This window comes from Podarcis filfolensis (genome assembly GCF_964270895.1).
Source record: "Podarcis filfolensis genome assembly, chromosome: 4".
NCBI classification, from domain to species: Eukaryota; Metazoa; Chordata; class Lepidosauria; order Squamata; family Lacertidae; genus Podarcis; species Podarcis filfolensis.
Genome location: NC_139607.1, coordinates 37,975,694 through 37,997,059, shown reverse-complemented (window position 1 = coordinate 37,997,059; position 21,366 = coordinate 37,975,694). Strand labels below are relative to the sequence as shown.

Here is a 21,366-nt window from a genome sequence, read left to right as displayed (position 1 = left end):
CCTCTCAAGGCTCCTCAGCAATTCATAGGCCACGCCAGGCTGCCCATCTCATCTGGGTCCTTCGGCGGCACAGCTGCAGTACGGCCTAGTGGCGGCGGCGGTGACGGGCAGAGGGGAGGCCCCAGGCAGAGACGCTCAGTTGGGCGGCCGCGAGGAGGATGGCGGCGGAAGGGCCAGAGGCTCCCGCCAGTCCCGGTGGGGAGGGGCTCCCGGGGGCCGGGGCTGGTGAGAGGAGACTGGAGAGGGGTGGGCTGGGCAGCCAAGCAACACAGTTGGAGCCTCCCTCCTCCCTGGCTGGCAGGGAGGGAGAGAGAGGAGCTGCTTCCTTTGAAACCCGGGAAATTTAAGGGACATCATCAATAAGGGACAGCAGCGGGACACGGCGCTGGGATAAGGGAGTTGACAGCTATGCTGAGAAGGCTGCAGGTGCTGCCGACCACACTGCGCTTAGGCCCTGCTGACTGCAAAGAACCACAAATTTTGGGTTTGTAGAACTGAAGAGGCTGGGGAAAGGGTTCAGTGGACGTAAAAAGCCTCTCCCTGGTGTGGCCCGACAGCAGCACAGCATGCATTTGCATACAGCGTGGCTGAGGCCACACCACAATTTCATTCCTGGCATGGCTAAAAAGGTCTGCTGTTCCCAGAGCATGCTGCCCCTCCCGGGCAGCAGAGCAGGAATTGATTGGCAATAGTTCTTTTCTTTGTTGCACAGACAACGCCCCCCCCCATTTATGCAGGGGTTAGGTTCCAAGGCCCTGCGCGTTTCAGTGAAATCAATAATAATATTTATTTATTTATTTATTTATTCATTCATTCATTCATTCATTCATTCCCCGCCCATCTGGCTGGGTTTCCCCAGCCGCTCTGGGCGGCTTCCAGCAAAATATTAAAATACAGTGGTACCTCGGGTTAAGAACTTAATTCGCTCTGGAGGTCTGTTCTCAACCTGAAACTGTTCTTAACCTGAAGCATCACTTTAGCTAATGGGGCCTCCCGCTGCTGCCGCGCCTCTGCTGTGCGATTTCTGTTCTCATCCTGAAGCAAAGTTCTTAACCTGAAGCACTATATCTGGGTTAGCGGACTCTGTAACCTGAAGCGTATGTAACCTGAAGCGTATGTAACCCGAGGTATCACTGTACAATAATCCATCAAATATTATGTTGGAAATGCCCTTGGAAAAGCCAGCATACCCCTTTTTGTGACTTTTTGGGTCACTTCCGGATTTGGTGTGATTGCACCCATATTGAAAATGTTTTTCAGGTTTCTTCATCGCCAGTTTTCTTTTTTCTTTTGAAAGGCTTACAATGGAGTGGAGTGGAGATGAGGTAAGGAATTTGTTGGAGCTCACCTAATGTATTTCCTTCTCTTAACATTAAGCATGTCTGAGTGGTACATGGGGGAGAGACGTTATGTGAAACCCAGATATATCATTCTTAGTCTAAACGCTTCACTTTATTTTCTGTCCTTGAACATATACACCTCTTCTTTTATACCCGATTATATTCATAAATCATCAAGGAGCTTTATGTTGGTCTTAACATTATTTATCTGAAAGCTGGTCTTGTATTTGAGTAAAAAAAAGGACACGTATTTCTTTAAGAAGATTGAAACTCTTAAACAGCTGGAGGTTGTCTTAACAACACAAGAATAAAAATGGTACTGTTGTGCAACCATTCAGTGCTTTTTGTCAGCCATTTCTGTGTAGGAAACATGACGTGCCTCTGATCAGATAGTGGGAATGTTTTCTTCTACTTCCCTGAGTCACTTGCGAGGAATGTTAAGATTAATGTACCAGATGAATTCTGTCACTGCTGTAATAATGGAAATCACTTTGCTTTTGAACTTGCCACACATTTTAAATAGAAGCCAGGTATTTAAGAGGTCTAGTATTGATTTCAGGAGAAATTAGTTGCACATTTTGGTGTTAGGCATTGCTTGTTTATGACCAATCCTGGACGTGCTTAACTTAGCCCATTACGTATGGAGTTTGGCACACTGTGTTCCTTTGTTTCTGGAAGCAGCTTTCATATTTATATATTGCTTCATCAGGAACGGTTATTTTACTCAGTTTCTTGCCACCATTCCAGCTCAGCACAGACAGAATAGGATCTGCAATGTAGCCCAGACTGCTGCTCATAAGCAGCTTTTGACTTCAGTGGAACTCTTGAGTCCATATGCATAGGAGTGCTGCCTTAAGCGGATAGCTTAAATAAACTTTCTAACAGAAATCCAAAAAAAAGACACCACACTGATCTGACCACACTGATGCCACAATGTTGTGGGCTGAGCTTAACTGTGCTAAAGTGCAGCTTTGCATCATAGCAAGTTAGTTGGACAAATTATTCCACAAGTGGAAAGATCATATTAAAAAGGAGTGTGTGGTAACTATATATTGACTGGGTACTTTGACCTTAATTTATTCCAAGAAGTTTTCTGAACAACTTATTTTTATCACATGCTTCAAGTGGACTGAGATGTCAGTTCATACGCAGAAAAGTACAGACACTCCCACGTACATATTGCAAAACAGGCATGAGTCCGTAGACAAATTGACTTGATGGTCATGTTGAATAACACTTGAGTAGACAAATAGTTATTGCATTCAAAATAAGTGTGTAAATTTGACAGAAATAAGCAGCATGTGTTGGAATAATCAGTAGAAAATAGTATTTTCTGTTTTTGAGCTTTAGCTTATAGAGGAGGTTGCTCTGAACTTTCAGCAAGTGATGTAGACTCCAAAGGCCTCTGCATAAATGACCTTTTGTTGATGATGGGAAGCTTTGCATGATGTTGTGATTTAAACAATAAATATATCCTACAACTAATCAGCCTAATAATTTAAAAAATCAAGTTCACCCAATGTCATAAAATATTTGGAAGGAAATACTAACTGCTAACAACAAAGGGCTTTTCTAGACTCCTTAACTTCAAATAAGATTTCTGTTCATTTTATAGCAGGCATTCTCTAGTTAATTTTCTAGCATAATAGAAATCAAAGGAAAAATTAATGGAGTGTCATGCCTGATCTTATTTCAAAATATGAATAGCTTATTGCTTCAACTTCATTTCTGAAATGGGCTCCTGTAAGTTATGTTATGAGTAGCATTGACCTCCTTTACCTGTAAACAGAGCACTGATGATGATCACCTGTATCATAAAGATGCCATGTAAAGTTTATTTGGTATTTGGTATAATGATTTGAAGATAAAATATATGTGTGCTAATTGCTTAATCATGTGTGCAGCTTGGCTTAAAAATGCAAATGAAAAAGACTGTTTCCTGCATAAAAGCTGTGCTTGGCTTTTACACAAGTACAAATATTTAAGAGAAAAGATCAAAATGATTCATAACTTGCTCAGCAACACATGTGTAGTATTTTATTTTAGGTCCAGAGGGATATTATTGGGAAATAAGAATAATTCTTATTCTGAATTATTAGTGTGTGGTCCCACACATGACTAGTACAGGCATGTCTTGATTGTATAATGTTCACCCCCAGCACATTGGTGCATCTGATGAAGGGCTACTGTTTGGTCAATTGCCACATCTGCTCTATTAATACAAATGTTTTCTGCCTAGATTTATTATTTCCTGCATTTATAAACTGCTTTTCACCACTTTGTTTGTTTACTCATTTTGTTGGAAACTGTATCAAGCAAACAAACAAAAAAACCCCACATCATACAAAGTAATAAAACTTTTTAAATCCTCATGAGTTAAACAACAAAACAATACTACAGTACAAAATTATTATGAGATTGAGAGCAAAAACAATGCAGACTTAGGCTTCAGGCTTCAACCAAAACAATTCAGACTTCAGACTTGTGAGATCTTCTTTGTAAAGGACATACAGTTAAGATCAAAGACCAGTGTGCCCCTGAGTAAATTCTAAGCCTGGATGAGCAAGTGTGTATTAAATAGCTAATCGAAGCTATTTAATTAATTAATTAATTTAATTAATCATGGAGCCATCTGTGCTTCCAAGAGAAGGAAGTTCCACAGTAAGGGCACAGATACCCAAGAAGGCATTAGTGCAGGTCTACACACAGTGAGCAACACTTGCTAGCAAGACTGGAAAGGGTCCCTCCACCAATCTCAGAACCCAGGCAGGCTGGTTAAGATGCCAGCAAAAACGAGGCAGGACCCAAAGGTTACCAGGAAGGATTATTTTGTCTCTGAAAAGCTTACTTTTATTATAGGGGTTGTCTGTATTCAGGAATCCTGCTTGCTTTTGTTAATGTGTCCTTGCAAGCCAGAGTTGCATGGAAGCTATTGTGATAGCCATTTATTAACCTCGTAGATAAACGTATGGGGTGGGGGAGGGAAGGGATACTGTTCTGAAATAAAAACCTTAATTTACAATAAGCGTGATGAAGGAAGTTAGTTAACATTGCTTGTAGATTCCAAGTCTCTCCCACCCCCCTTCCCTAAATTAAACTTCTTTTTTTTCAAATAAACCTTGTGGTACAAACAGTTCTTAAGAAAATTCTATAGATAGAAATTATGTACACAAGGGGGAGTTCTGTATATACAAACCATATGCTAGTACCAGTAACAGACAGACATTTTATCACGTTCCGCTTCTCTGGAGTGGTCATAGTTCTCTTGGAAAAAAGAAAAAGAAAAAAGCTAAACTAAGCTGTATAAGGTCTCGCAAATGTTTCGTGTCTAAGTTCAAAGCAGCAGTTAGAACTAAAATTATCTTGTAAAGGCTGTGTTTGAGATAAGGGGAAAATAGCTAATTCTGGTGCCTAATGGAAAAAAGATTAAGTTGCTGAAAAACCTATTGGAAATGCGGTTGGACAGATTAAACTGGGTTTGCCTCCTCTTTTCCTATTGTATAATTACAGTAGGTATTGTAGAGCCTGGCCTTTGTGAGTTCTTTGTTAGTTTGGATACAGATGAGCCTTCGGTGATGTTTGCATCTATTTATACGACTTTATGCACACCACATTTTAAATACAGTCGTACCTCGGTTGTCGAATACCCTGGAACTCGTACGTTTCAGCTTATGGACAATTGAAAACTGGAAGCAAGTGTTCGGGTTTTCAAATGATTTTCGGAAGCCGAACTTTCAGTGCGGCTTCCGATTGAGTGCAGGAAGCACCTGTAGCCATTTGGAAGCTGCGCCTTGGTTTTCAAACATTTCCGGAAGTCGAACGGACTCCCGGAATGTATTCTGTTCAAGAACCAAGGTACAACTGTTTTCGATTTCTTATTATTCAGTATGTTTCAAGATTATGACATAGTATAAAAGAACAGAGCCATACAGGACTTCCCCTACGGACCTAAGTGGATGAACTTTCAACTCTGTATGTCAATGCTAAACCACGCAATCTTTTGTGGTTTGTAATTTTTGTGAGACTTAATATCAAGCGAGGTTTCTACTGTTCCAGGGAAACTGAAACATTGAGCTTGGTTGTAAGAGTTTTTTCTGTTACGACTACCTTTGGCTTGCTGATTTTTAACCTGCTTTTCTCGTCACACTATTTTCAGATGCTCTTGTAATAGACAACAGTCTTCAAGGTTAATTTTCGTTAACTTATTTCAACTGCCATCAGCCTTTTAGGAAAAGCAGCACAGAGAAGCATTGGCCCATCCATTGCAAACAGATTCGCCATAAATTTTCCTAGGAATTTTGAGAAGTATTTGTTTGGATTATCATTAGGAGGTATTCATCTTGGTGCTTGACTCGGGTGGTGAAGGGTACACCCTTTAAACAAGTATTTTAGAAATTTCAAAGGAATTTATAACGGAACAAGTTGCATCACTTTATTGTTAAAAGTGCTGCAGCTGTGTGTAGGACATAGCTGTTGGCGTTTTTAGTAGGCAATCAGTTGCAGGTATCATGAAACAAAATGGTTATCTTCAAAGGATTCTTGCAGACAAAAGGTTCCACAACTGTCATGCACACACTGTATAACAATCCTTTGTTCACTAAATTTCTCTTAATCTAAAGTGCCTTATCCTCCTCCACCCCCATTTCTTGCTTAATGGAACAACCATTGGAGAAACATAGTATTAATCATGAAATCCACTACTCCCATTTTTGCAGTTGTGGGTTGCTGTAACTAGGCCTATTCACAGATTCATTAAAGGTGGATAAACATTGTTGAGTAATATGGTGGCTCCTTAGATGTGTGTATTTTAACAATTAAGCAATAAAATATTTGTGTGTGTGTGTGTGTGTGTGTGTGTGTGTTTGCCTTGATAGATTTGATGTTATATCTAAACTTACCATGGAAAATGGAGCACTTTGATAGATCAATTTTCCTCTTTGCTTTAAAGATTTACTGATGTTAAGCTGTGTGCTACACACTTCTGCTAGGCCAGCTGTTGGTGAGGAAAACGTCACCTATATAAAATGACCTGTCAGATAACAATGTCATTTTAAATCCTTCACTTACTGCAGTTCTGCAACGTAATGGGGTTTCTGTCAACCCAGAGAACATTGCTTTATAAGGTTTATCAAGCTTTTCATCATTTTGACATAGGCTTCCAAATTATGGATTGGTTTACAGTGGAGTTGGTTTACCACTCTTACCAAGCCAGCAGCTGCTTAGACACTTTTTTTTTTTTAAATAACCTAGGCAATCAGATTTCTGAATTGTAGGGGGTTGGACCAGATGGCCTTCAGAGTCCCTTCCAGACAGTGGCGTAGCGTGGGTTGTCAGCACCCGGGGCAAGGCAAGTAATTTGCGCCCCCTAACCCGTGGATTTGCGCCCCCTAACCCATGGATTTGCCCTAACCCCAGATGTTGCGCCCGGTGCGGCCGGCCCCCCCTGCACCCCCCACGCTACGCCACTGCTTCCAGATCTTCAGTTTATGATTCTATGTTCTTCAGGGCTCATGCAGCTAGTGTTGTAACAATCTGGTCCCAGGTGGCCAGTTAGAAGAAGTCATATGGCAAGATCACCGAGATCAAGCAGATTATGACCATCTTACATTCAGTCTTGATTATAGTGCCTGTGAATGCTTCCGGAACACCATTTAATGGTGTCAGTTGGATGAGGATGTTGACAAGATGCTCAAAAGGGTCTGCTGGGCAAGGTGTGGAAATTCCAGCGTTTTTCTCTGCTGTACATGGCAAGTAAAGATTAGTACGTGGTGGTGTTACAAGATGTTTTTCAGAGAAACTTGTCTCTTTTACTAATCTTTCAGGGGTTTCTCAGAACATGGACAGAAACCTAGAGTGACTAACTCTCTCCCCACACATCCCACTCTTCGCCAACTGTTTAGATGCCGCACATCAGCTGTGGCTGTGGACAAAACGAAAGAGGAGAGGGCTTAACTTAACATTATGTGGCCATCCCTCTCCTGCTCATACTAATACACAGCCAAGCACACACACATATATAAAGCACACTCAGAACACACTGCATTGCTCATACATTTTCATTCAAGTCCCTCTTTCCTCCCTTTAAATTTGAAACACCAAGGTGGTAGGGAATGGGGAGAGAATTAATGGCCCACTCTTCATCCTTTTCTGAGGCAAGGGGGCTTTCTGTGCCTAAAGAACACCTCTGTTGACTTTCTCAAGTTTTGCAAGCATACTCCTCTTGAAAACTTGCATAGAGTTAGGAACAAGTGCATCTATGCTTATAATATTGTTACGAGTTTGGTTGCTAGAGTTTGTGGCTGCAAGGCACCCATAATTCCTGGATTTAGTCAGTGTTATAATTTAATCAATGCTTGGTGAGTTAAACTGAAAGTCAGGCTTCTAATAGCTGGACTCAGCTTTCCGTGTAAGACGATTGCCTGAGATACGATTAACAGAGAACAAAGACAGGGAGATGGGCTGTCAGTGAATCAGAGACTCTTGTCAGCTGACAGATGGGTGGAGCCCGACCTTGAGGTCTGAGATCGTTATTCAGAAGCCAGAGTTTTTGTTAGGAGGAAGTTTGAGGATTTCGGTTGGCTGTGGCATGATCGAGGGGAAAAGGTGTCACTCTGTTAAACACAGCAGGCTGGAGGGGGGCGGGCTGAACACAATATGGGCTGACAGTTTAAATCAGAGACTACTACAATGGGAGAAGCAGAACCCTTTTGAAGTGTGATGCTGGGAGCCCCAACGTTATTGGCTCAAGTTGTATATATGTGTCAATAAGTAAATATGCATACTGTGTCTCATTGTCCAGAAGGAAACACCGACCCTGGGTAAGAGCCTGGAACTACCTAGAATCTCATACTGCTGTGAAGATTGTGGGTGGTGTTCAACAGTATCCTGTCTTTACCTCAGTTCCTGAGGTTTGCCAGTCAGATAAAGAGAGAGAGCAACCATGTCTATACAGCCCTCCTTTTTCTTGTGTGGGCAGGAATGCTTTTTATGTAAAATAAAAGGAAGTGGGCAGTGTTATAAGAGTACAGTGGTACCTCGGATTAAGTACTTAATTCGTTCCAGAGGTCCATTCTTAACCTGAAACTGTTCTTAACCTGAAGCACCACTTTAGCTAATGTGACCTCCTTCTGCTGCCACGCCACCGGAGCACAATTTCTCTTCTCAGCCTGAAGCAAAGTTCTTAATCTGATGTACTTTTTCTGGGTTAGCGGAGTCTGTAACCTGAAGCGTCTGTAACCCGAGGTACTACTGTACACAAGATTTCAGGAAATAGAAATGAATGTTTCTTCCTGTTTCCTGAGGAATTAGAAAAATACTTCTAGCTATGCTGCCATGGCTATGCCAAAACATCCCCAATGCTACTAACATATAGTTATTTTTTTATTAATATTTTCGCTGTTGCAGATGCCCTTGCAGATAAAATCAGTGGATTTTTTGGGGGGGGCGGGGGGAGTAGAAAAATACTTTAAAAGTACTTGGGTATTGGACCTGGCATGCCAGTTAGCAGTTTTCCATCCCTGACATAAGCTATAATTCTCACTCCTTCATTTTCAAGACATAATTTAGTTTTCCACAATTGAGAGAGAGAAATCAGTTGTAGCCTTTAAAAAAAGCACGCATTCAGACACAATATTTCTGTTTCATTTACTCATTCTAGAATCATTAGTGGTTGTGTGATCAGTCAAGGTTTTTGGGTACTTAAACGGTTCTAGTTAATTAGTGGTAACTGCAAATGAATGGGAAATTATTATTTTAAGGTTTCATTGAGTTGTAAAACTCCAGCACTTGTGGTAGTGTGGTTTTCCTAATGTGATCCTGTATTTTTAACAATTCTGGTTTGTGGTTTTGCTGAAGCATCTGCATTTCCCCCCAAAATGTGTACCTTTTTATAGATAAAACTAGTTCATAAGACAAGCGTGTTGGATCAGGCTAACGATCTATCCAGTCTAGCATTACAGGGGCTGACCAGATGTCTGTGGGAAGCTTGCAAGGTAGACAAGAACACAACACAACCTACCAGCAACTTGTATTTAGAGGCTGACAGCCATTGATAGCCTTTGTCCTCCATGTTATTTGTCCAGTCTTTCAAAGCCATTCAGGTTGGTTGCCACCACAGCCTCCTGCGGGTTTTGAGTTCTATATTTTAACTGTGTTCTGCATTAAGTACTTTTTACCTGTCCTTAATCGTCCAACATTCAGCTTCATGGAATGTCCATGAGTTCTAGCATTATTAGAAAGGGAGAGAAAACTGTCCTCTATCCAACTTTTTCCATGCCATGTATAATCAGTGCTTTTTTTCTGGGGGTACGCAGGGGGACACATACCCCTAAACATTATGTAAGTCTAAGTTTGGCCTCATTGAGGGGCAGTATTTCAATATGAGTAGGAAAATGTGAGTACCCCTAAACATTTTTTTAAAACACTGTGTATAAATACAGTATATAAAACTTCTATCATGTTACTGCTTACTTGCCTTTTTTGTAAACTAAAAAGTCCCAAATGCTGCAACCTTTCCCTATTGGGGAGTTGCTCTATCCCCTTGACCAATTCGGTTGCCCCTTTCTGCACTTTCTCCAACTCCTTGCCTTTTTACAATTCATGAAAATAGCATTGCATGTGTGCTTTGGGATTTGAGGAATAGTAATGCAAGGGCATGTGTGTGTGTGTGTGTGTGTGTGTGTGTGTGTCTATTTGTGCAGATGCAACTGTTTTGTAGTGCCAGTTTTTTGTTTTTGTTTTTAAATAATTCGTCGAAGTATTGTAAATGGATGCATTTAGTACATATAAACGTAAAATAGTATCTTGGCACATGTGTGTCTTTATGTGAAGCAGAAATTAAATACTCTTTAACACACACACACACACACACACACACACACACACACACTCTTTAATGAAAATGGCTGTGCTTGAAAATGGAAGGTGCTATGCAATGAAATGCATTTGATATGATGTGCACTTTTATGTACGAAATAGAGATTTATTTATTTATTTATTTTTAAAAGCTTTGTAAAGTGGCTTCAGTTATTATTATTATTTCCTTTTTTAGCCTTTAAAGCATTAGTAATCACCAAGACTGGCTCAAAACAACTTTTCTTCACCATCCACTCCCCAACCTCACCCAGCCCCCAAATGAGAACATGCATTGGCAGGAAAATGCATTGTTTAGTTTGTGATAATTTCACAAGAGGACATAGGAATAAATCCTATAATATTTTCTTCACTGGGCTTTAATTCAAGGCTTCTGTTTAATAGAGAAAGTTGTAGGCTGAGTGATAGCTATGGATTTGTGATTCAGCGTGTGATTCAGTGGTCTTTCATAGTGTTCCATGGTGTCCTCGTTTTCTGTATTGCACTTTTTGGTGTTTGCAAAAATTACAACAGAACTAACTAAGAAAAACACGAGAAAAATTCTGCATACTCTTGTGTTACTGATATTTTTGCCAACCAAGACAGTACAGTTTTAGAGGAAATTCATCTGTGGTTTTAAAATGTAGTTACAAACTGGTTTACCATTAGAAGAGTAAGCTACATGGACTGTAACATGATAAGATGTTGAGTCTTCTGAAGAGCTCCTGAAATTTTATCACTCAAAGATGCTAGCTAATAGGCATCCCTAATATGCTCACCTGGTGATGAAGGGGCTCACTTTGTTTTGCTCGTTCCATGTGAGGCACTCCAAAAAGGTCCATAAGAAGGAACCATCTCTGGGTCAGCTTGGTATTGAGTGGTGATCAGCAAACGTGCCCTGTGCTTCATGTGTTCAGATTCTATTAGAACCTGCCATTTTTTTATTCTGGGAACCGCCTTGAGATCTTATGATGAAGGGCGGCATATAAATTTTAATTAATTAATGCCAGGTCTGGATTGAAACTGTGAATGGCCATTTTTGAATTTTGAATTTCATTGTTTTACATTATTGTTTCTTTGAAAACAATTTACATATAAAATGTGTGAGGAGGATGCTGCCATTGAGTAAGTGACTGAGAAATGCTTCAGCCGAGATATCGAGCAGGGGGAACGGGATATAGATAGGTAAGGCAGCCTATAGTACTGTCGTCACCTTTGGATTGCAGGTTGTTGTTGTTTTTTAGTTTTCCTCTCTGTGTGCACAACATATATCTATCAATATACATACCAGTATATTTGCTATTTTTGTAAAATACTTAAGAGACTGTTTTGGTATTCAGCGGTGAATTACATTCTCATCTGTCTGGTTGGATAGTAAAGGTATAATTTCAAGAGCTGTCTTCAATGCTAACTTGTTAGGGTTACTTATCTTGTTCCCCTAACTCACTGGATAAGGTAACTGTTAGGTGTATTTGTAGTTGGTTGACTTGACTGAACCTGAAGAACGCTCACTAAAAGTGCCTGGACTTAAGTGACAAGTGGGGTGCTGCAGGTTCTGTCCTTACAACCATTGTTGTTCAATGTCTTGGTAAACAACTTGGATGAAGGAATTGAGGGGATACTCATCAATTTGCAGATGACACCAAACTGGAAGGGGTAGCTAATGCCGCAGAAGACAGAATCGGAATTCAGGAAGCCCTTAACAGGTTAGAGAACAGGGCCTAAACTAACAAAATAAATTTCAGAAGGGACAAGTGTCAGGTACTACATTTAGGCAAGAATAACCAGCTGCACAAATAGAAGGTGGAGGACATATGGATTGGCAATAGTATATGTGAAAAGGATCTAGGGGCCTTAGTAGACCACAAGTTTAACATGCATCAACAGTGTGATGCAGGCGCAAAAAAGGCTAATGCTATTCTAGGCTGCATCAACAGAAATATAGCATCCTGATCAAGGGGAGTAATAGTTGCACTTTAGTCAGCCTTGGTCAGACCACACCTGGAGTACTGTGCCTAGTTCTGGGCACCACAATTTAAGAAGGATATTAATAAGCTGGAATGTCTGCAGAGGAGGGCGACCAAGATGATCAGGGGCATGGAAACCAAGCCTTATGAGGAATGGTTGAGGGTGTTGGGTATGTTTAGCTTGGGAAAGAGGCGACCAAGAGGAGATATGATAGCCATCTTCAAATATCTAAAGGGTTGTCACATGGAAGATAATAAAATCATAGAATTGTAGAGCTGGAAGGAACTCCCAAGGGTCCAGCCTCCTGCAGTGCATGGGGCTCTAACCCATGACCCTGAGAATAAGAGTCTCATGCTCTACCAGCTGAGCGGTCTATGGAGCAAGCTTGTTTTCTCCTGCTCTGGAGGGTAGGACCCAAACTAATGGCTTCAAGAAAGGAGATCCTGACTAAACATTAGGAAGAACTTTCTGACAGTACAAAAAAATTTTTTTCCTTCCAGTAGCACCTTAAAGACCAACTAAGTTAGTTCTTGGTATGAGCTTTCGTGTGCATGCACACTTCTTCAGATACACTGAAACAGAAGTTGCCAGATCCTTCTATATAGTGAGAAGGTGGGGAGGGGTATTACTCAGAAGGGTGGTGGGAATGGGTGGTTGGCAGATAGCTGTGATGAGCCTGTTGACGACTCTTAACGACTGCAATAGGTCTTACAGGAAAAAGCAAGGGGTGAGAAGGTGAAAAATGGCTTTGTCATGTATAATGAGATAAGAATCCAATGTCTTTGTTCAGACCAGGTCTCTCCATGGTTTTAAGTTTGGTAATGAGTTGCAATTCAGCAGCTTCTCTTTCCAGTCTATTTCTGAAATTCCTTTGTAGTAATACAGCTACTTTGAGATCTTGTATAGAATGTCCTGGGAGATTGAAGTGTTCTCCTACTGGTTTCTCTGTCTTGTGATTCTTGATGTCCGATTTATGTCCGTTTATTCTTTGGCGTAAGGTTTGGCCTGTTTGTCCAATATAGAGAGCTGAGGGACACTGTTGGCATTTGATGGCATATACAATGTTAGACGATGAGCAATTAAATAGTCCCGAGATGGTATGTGTGATGTTGTTGGGGCCAGTAATGGTGTTGTCCAGGTGTATGTGGCAGCAAACCAACATGGCTACCTATCTGTTTCTGACAGTAGGAACTGTTCAACAGTGAAACAGACTTCCTCCGGACCTTATGGACTCTCCTTCCTTAGATGTTTTTAAGCAGAGGTTGGATGGCCACCTGTCATGGGTGCTTGAGTTGGGATTCCTCCCTTGCAGGAGGTTGGGCTAGATGACCCTCAGGATCCCGTCCAACTCTACAATTCTATGATTAAATTTACTTTGTGACATGTTGCCGAATCCAAGCAGGAGAAGAACCAATGTATAGGTAGCAGTGCAGGGATTCTCCCATCCCCACTTCATGGTATTTGTGGTCCTTGGATGCTCCCACAAAAAGATGGGAAAAGAGCAGAAACAGAAGGTATTCAAAAATATACCCACCAAAATATTGCAAGATAGTGTTCAGACTTAAGTTACTCCTGAACTCTTGGTTCAAAATGTTCATCAAGTTTATGATTTCAGAAAAGAGTGACTTAATTGTGGATTTTGACACTGGGAATTGGGAAAAATTAGTGTCACCTAAATGAGCCAAATTGATGTGTTTTGCTTTTCCAAATGATATTGCCTTTTAAGATGGTTTTATTTGCCTTTTTTAAAACCATAAAGTGTACATTTGCTAATATAACTTTTCACTGCTTTGAGGGAGGCAGCAGTTTGGTTTGGGGCTGCTGCTTTGCTCGAATTTCGTTAAGTGTTGAAAATGCTGATTTCTTTAAAAGGGGCATTTCAAGTGGTGTGGTACTTTTATCTCTGCAAAGGAAGTCCTTTTTTAAAAAAAGGAAACTGTTAATGTCTGTACTTCTATTCCTGCCAGTTTCAGTTGAGTCATCTACAGTTGTGAAGCGCATCTCATGACCAGCTGTATATACGAATTTATAAATGGAAAGCAGAACCTGTGGAAAGCCTGCTTTGTTGATGCACAGAAAAGAGAAACTCAATCTCTTCTTTCTTAAACACACACACATTTGTCTTGGCTTACGTTTTGTGTGTTCCCCTTCCTCCATTTATATTAAAAATAAATATTGGCTAATAATACTTACCATTATTATAGCTTTGTTGTACTGTCTGCCCTAAGGTCTCATATTGTTTTAATGTAGAATGTTTACATGTTATTCATTGTAGCTGAATTACTGCAGAATTTGTCTGACATAGTTTATTATTTTTTGTGTTTCTCATTAAAGTATGTTGCTTTGTGTTCTTTGAGAATGTATATTTTCTGTATTGTTTTTACAGATTTTCCTTACAAAAAAGAACATCTGAAAATGTGTTTGGAACCAATTTCTGTTGTTCTTTTTCTCTCTCTCCCACCCCCGCCAATTTTATGATCTCGCCAATACAGTAAACAATTTTGAGAATGCAATAACATATTGTGCCATATTAAAAATTTTCAAATAGGCAGCAATCAGCATTGTTTGCATTGCATGGGATGTGATTTTGCAGGATCTACATGTCTTGTTTTTCTTTTTTTAAAGGACTCAGTTAGCTGTATTTCTCTAGGACACCCAATATTTTCTTGGTTGCAGTCTATTGGAATTGCCTAGTACTGGCAGAACTGGGTTCTCGTTGTGTGTCAGGAGTGTTTTGTTGTTGTTGTTGTTGTTGTTGTTTAGTTGTTTAGTCGTGTCCGACTCTTCGTGACCCCATGGACCAGAGCACACCAGGCACTTCTGTCTTCCACTGCCTCCCACAGTTTGGTCAAACTCATGCTGGTAGCTTCAAGAACACTGTCCAGCCATCTTGTCCTCTGTCGTCCCCTTCTCCTTGTGCCCTCAATCTTTCCCAACATCAGGGTCTTTTCCAGGGAGTCTTCTCTTCTCATGAGGTGGCCAAAGTATTTGAGTCTCAGCTTCAGGATCTGTCCTTCCAGTGAGCACTCAGGGCTGATTTCCTTCAGAATGGATAGGTTTGATCTTCTTGCAGTCCATGGGACTCTCAAGAGTCTCCTCCAGCACCACAATTCAAAAGCATCAATTCTTCGGCGATCAGCCTTCTTTATGGTCCAGCATTCACTTCCATACATCACTACTGGGAAAACCATGGCTTTTACTATACGGACCTTTGTTGGCAAGGTGATGTCTCTGCTTTTTAAGACGCTGTCTAGGTTTGCCATCGCCTTCTTCTCAAGGAGCAGGCGTCTTTTAATTTTGTGGCTGCTGTCACCATCTGCAGTGATCATGGAGCCCAAGAAAGTAAAATCTCTCACTACCTCCATTTCTTCCCCTTCTATTTGCCAGGAGGTGATGGGACCAGTGGCCATGATCTTCGTTTTCTTGATGTAGAGCTTCAGACCATATTTTGCTCTCTCCTCTTTCACCCTCAATAAAAGGTTCTTTAATTCCTCCTCCCTTTCTGCCATCAAGGTTGTGTCATCTGCATATCTGAGGTTGTTGATATTTCTTCCGGCAATCTTAATTCCGGCTAGGGATTCATCCAGCCCAGCCTTTTGCATGATGAATTCTGCATATAAGTTAAACAAGCAGGGAGACAATATACAGCCTTGTTGTACTCCTTTCCCAATTTTGAACCAATTAGTTGTTCCATATCCGGTTCTAACTGTAGCTTCTTGTCCCACATAGAGATTTCTCAGGAGACAGATGAGGTGATCAGGCACTTCAGGAGTGTTTGTTCTAGATTAAAGTTACCAGATTTTTTTCAATGAATCCGGGGACACTTTTCAACTTTAGTAGGAATGATAGGATTTCGTCAGGGGACTGATTTGTAAATCTGGGGACTGTCCCTGGGAAACGGGGACGTCTGGTAACCTTATTCTAGATGAAATAGTCAGCTCAGTAGCAGAGAAATTGGTTTGCATGCAAAATGTCCCAGGTTCAATCCCTAACATCTCTAGATAGAGTAAAAAAAACCTGGACAGCTACTTCCACTTGTTCCCTTCACCAACAGTGGTGGCTATGTCTTCATACAGGGTTGCATTTGGAAGGAAATCCACCCAGGATCACTTGAAGGGATGTTGTAACAGTGGAACAAAACAATCCTCATATTTCTTCAGGCGTGGATGAAGGGTAGGAGTTTTTATGATCACAAGCTGTTGCCAGAGCAAATGATTTACTTGCCAGAAGCAAACTGACAATTACAGCTGTTGATCCATCATTTGTTGACTAGAGTGAAGGTAGATGGTTTTCATTTGTGGATATGTCAGAAAAACGAATAATTGATCTTGGTTTGGTTGTGACATATCATAACACAATTTTCAAGCAAAAGTTTGTTTTACATTTTTATATGATACATTTTGGCATTTGTTTGGCATGTCTGGAAAGTGGATGGTGGTGAATTTGAGGAAATAGAAAAAGCCACATCCACTGAAACAGTTCTAGTTGAGGGGAGTTTGCACCCCCCCATTATTGCTTGCATTATTACTATTATTATATCCTTTAAGGAGCCATTTTCTATATTGTGACATTTGTAGTTTGTTGTACTATTAATACCAACTGACTTGCATGTAGAACAGAAAATTTAACTAGACTTTACCACTGGTGTTACATCTGATCCCTAGAACACCAGAACCAGCCAAATACATTTTGCTGCATTAGGTGAAGGAAAGAATAGTTTCATTTCCCATTTTAAGTGCAGAAGCCAATAGGGCTGGCAGATAAATCATACTTGAGCACTGACAGGACAGGGTCTTCTACACCTGGGGGAAGGAAATATGGCAGCTGGCTTGATATACAAAACACCATCACCTTGTTGCTGCTGCCTGCTCCCAGAATCTGTTGCCTGGAATGATAACCTTCCTCTGCACAAGGGCCAGCACTTAATTTCTTAGTTTGCTTTTTAAAATAAAAAAATGAACTTATATGATTTGGGGCACATCTCTCCTCTCGTTTTTAACTAGTAACATATTTGTTTTTAATTGATCGAACTGGGAAAATCACAGAAACAATAGGATTGACTGTTCTTCTTTCATCGTGTTTGTGTATGTGTGAAGTAATTTATAAGTTTAACTCGATTATGTTGCTCTTGTTTTGTTCCTGTCTCTCAAAAAAGTTCTGCTGACTGATCTTGGTACGTCTTCAGAATTGTAAGGAAGTAGTAAAACGTACCTGGCTTCCCTACTACCCCATTATACTTCAGGAAAAGCAGAAATATACTTTGCCTAATGAAGGATATTGTGTTGAATGAAACATTCATATGAAAGAATTATCTTGAATATTCATTCCTTTATTGCTTTCTAATGCAATGTGTTTCCTGTAGATAGTTTGAGGAAATTCCTTGTATAGGGCATGTGACAAAGTATATATTTGGAGGCCCCTTTCAAACAACTATATCTATACTGAAATGAAGTGTGTCATGGTTTCCTGTGATTGCCACTCCCCCCCCCCCCGGTTAGTATATTTAAGTTTCAAACTTTGCTATGCTTTGTTTTCAGTGAAGTTCTCTGGGCATCGTGCTCCAGCTTGGTCTATTTTAAATAGTTGTAAAGCTTCTCGGATATAAATACAGTACATTGTTAGAAAGGTTAGATGCTGGTCAAGTGTTTCTTGTCAACTGCTTCATTTTCTTCACCTTTTCAAGTTTGCTAGGATGGCCCTTAATCAGACATTGTCCAGCTCCAGTTAATTACGACCTAGATCTTTTCCACATTCCAAAAAAATCCATCTTGTGTTGCATTTCTCACTTCAAAGGACTTTTGACTGAATGATGATTGCTGATCAGTTTTCAGCAGAGTATGCAGAGAGCTGGACAGAAGGGCTTAAAAAAAATGTGATTCGCTGATTTGGCCTTGCAGTCGTAGGGATGGGTCTGTGTGAATTAGCTGACCTTTGTTCCGTCACTGTGACTGGGGTTATTCTTCTGGTTGAATAGTTAAAATAATGCTACAGTCATTTTCTTCATTTTCTCATACATAAATTCTGGGTCTTATATATTTTTCACCCAATCTATTTCCCCCAATGAAGCTTTATGTTGCTAGGTTTGTCTGTTTAAGTTCAAATGAACTGTGACCCTAACTTGTGTCTCCATCCTTCAGGATACCTGAAGTATTACTTAATTATAATGTATTAAAAACAGATATAAAATGTGGCAATAAGTGTTAAACATGGGCTGCAGGCACAAGAAGATTGGAGACTGTAGTTAAGGAAAGCCGGGGCTATCTAGTTAAAGATTGTCAGGTTGGCTGGAACGTTAAGAAAAAATAAAATGCTGCATTTCCTTGGAATTCCTTCCCACTAAAATGTGGTGTTGACTAGATTAAATTCTGGGAACACTGTCATATTTTAAACTCCGGAAATAGAATCTGATTTTTTCCCCCACTGGCAAAAGGAGGATTCCTGGCTTATCATCAACTTCTGCTTCCTCATTAATCATATTCTCCCCTTCCCGTTCTCTGATATTACGTGGCTCAGACTGTGATAAAACATCCTCATGATAAAATCTTTACAACAGTGTACATGTAGCTACTTTTAAAATAATATTTAACAAAAATAAATAATGATTAATTAACTATTTTTAAGGGATGCGGATTTGCTGGCCACATGACCTGGAAGCTGTACGCCGGCTCCCTTGGCCAATAAAGCGAGATGAGCGCCGCAACACCAGAGTCGGTCATGACTGGACCTAATGGTCAGGGGTCCCTTTACCTTTACTAACTATTTTAAAGCAATATTGCACAGTAATCATAAATTCTGCAACTACAGAGCAGAGATGTGAGTTTCAAAAGTATGATATTAGATGTGAATTTCAAAAGTATGATATTAGATGTGAATTTATAAAAGGTTGAGTAATAAGTTGCAATATTTAAATGTTTGATAACTCTCACTTTTTCTTGACGGAAGCTTCAGAGCAGGTAAAAAAACAAAACATTTTTTTTGTTTTCCGGAAAAGGAGGAGGTGCTATCAGGTTGTTATGGCACGGGCACAGGCAGTGAGAAGGCTTCCAGCCTTTGATTCTTAAGCAGGCAGCCAAAGGTTTCATTCTATCTGTTAGGTTTCCAAGGGGTTGCTCATGCGCAAGCAGGCAAATCTCTCCCTGGCTGGCTGCTAATGTAAACTTTATCTGTCCGGAGAGCCACTCACCCGTGGCTGACTCAATCGCTGGCAGAATCCGTGAGTGGGCGTTTCTTAAACTTCTTCCAGCAAAGAAGCTCCTTGACGCCCAGTCTCCGCCTTCCCTCTCTGCGCGAAAGCCTTCTGCGCAGAGAGGGCGTGGGCAGCGGAGGACCCCTTCCTTCCCCGCTTGTCCCAGGCAGGGAGTCGTGGGACCACCTCACCATTTCCGACTCCTGCACCCCCTCTCCACTGTAGCTGCGTTTATTCTCTTCCCCAGAAGAGGAGCTGCTTCTCCCGATCCCTGGAGGCTCTCTATAATCCCTCTGGCTTTTGCTCTCTCCCTCCGGCACTGATGGCAGTTCCCTGACACTATCCCTATGGATTAGAGTCTCATTCAACTGCCATATCACAGAGGTGTGGACAATGAAGCCTGGTGGTTTGGCCAAGTTGTTGCGGTTTGTTCTGTATCCTCCCTTGCAAAGATACTGTGGACACTTAAGTGTTGCAATTGTACAGATATTTAGCACCTTGCTTAAGGTTCGAATCCCCGCAACGGGGTGAGCTCCTGTTGCTTGGTCCCTGCTCCTGCCAACCTAGCAGTTCGAAAGCACGTCAAAGTGCAAGTAGATAAATAGGTACCGCTCCGGCGGGAAGGTAAAACGGCGTTTCCGTGCGCTGCTCTGGTTCGCCAGAAGCGGCTTAGTCATGCTGGCCACATGACCCGGAAGCTGTACGTCGGTTCCCTCAGCCAATAAAGCGAGATGAGCGCTGCAACCCCAGAGTCTGCCACAACTGGACCTAATGGTCAGGGGTCCCTTTACCTTTAGCTTAAACTGAAAAAAGTGTCTTTCTTTACCTCAGAAGGGGGGGTCCCCTGCTGTTAACAGTTACTTCTCTGCTGGGGGGAAAGTTGCGTGGCTCCCACCTATTCTGGTTCTGTCCCCATCCTCCTCAGCAAACAAACACTTTACATTGTATCATTCCATCCATTAAAAGCTGCTACAATTTGTAATGTAAGTTCATGCCATGAATAACTGTTACATTGCACAGAAGTACAGTGGTACCTCGGGTTAACTAACACGAGGTACCACTGTACAGTAATTCCGTGAGGATTTCTCCCTGATAAGTATGTACAGGATTGTAGCCTGAATGGATAAGTCTGAAAGGTATCATGCAGAATTCTATATCTTTTTCGAGAATGTGGAATCGGATGGAGGGTTATTAAGTGGACTAGAACTTGGGAAACCAGGGTTAAAATCAGCCGTGAAGCTCAAGTTGAGACCTTGGATCAGCAACTGTCTGTCAACCTAACCTGCCTCCTTATAGCTTTGCTGTGAGGATAACATGGAGAAAGGTACCATAAATGGTACATTGAGTTCTTTGAAAGAAGGGTAGAATGGATATAAATGGAATATTGTAAATAAAGAACAATAGACTTTTTATTATCTTCAGCTGCCTGTTTCTTATTTTAAATTGCACGAGGCCCTGTTTGGAATCACGGGCCAAACCAGCTGGGACACAACCAGTATATTCAGGCCTACAGACATTGGGTTTTGGATGAAGACCTTCAGTAAATCAGATATATGATTGTCTGCTGGGATAGGCTTGCCTGGGGGTAGGGTGTGCATTCAGGGTGCAATATACTATCCTGTACTACATGTTGGCTCTGCACACCTGGGTTCTCATCTGAAGCATCCCATCCACCACCCTACTTTTGTAATAGCATTTTAAATTTGCCAGAGTGTTTCATAGGTTTTTTTTTAACCCTGTTAAATAGATCACAGTGCAGTTCTAGCAAAAGATGAACAACTCTACTGGGATCTTAAAGACAACTTTATTAAGGTCTAAGCTTTATTGGACTACATTTCATTAGATACTTAAACTTTCATGGATTACTAACGACAATTTGCTAGCCTTTAAATAGTTACTGGACTATTGTTTTGTCTCTTGCTGTAAGCCATGGCTAATTGCCTACCACTTTGATTTAAAGTCTGTTAAAGTAATATACCCAATATTAAAACAGTGAGCCTATGGCAGAGAGGAGCAATTTTA

At 40.9% G+C, this 21,366-nt stretch overlaps 1 protein-coding gene across 6 annotated transcripts in view; it reads left to right on the top strand.

Annotated features, from left to right (window-relative positions):
• Positions 1–21,366, top strand: part of ARHGAP6 (Rho GTPase activating protein 6) — a 187,863-nt gene that overhangs the window by 98,677 nt on the left and 67,820 nt on the right. Inside the window, exon 1 of one of the 6 annotated variants that reach the window (XM_083612119.1) lies at positions 1,297–1,325. The exons of the other annotated variants lie outside the window; for them this stretch is intronic. Within the exon in view, the coding sequence (XP_083468245.1) occupies positions 1,305–1,325 (21 nt within the window). The 5' untranslated portion in view covers positions 1,297–1,304. Of the gene's footprint in view, positions 1–1,296; positions 1,326–21,366 lie in introns of those variants that run through there. 6 annotated transcript variants of the gene reach the window in all.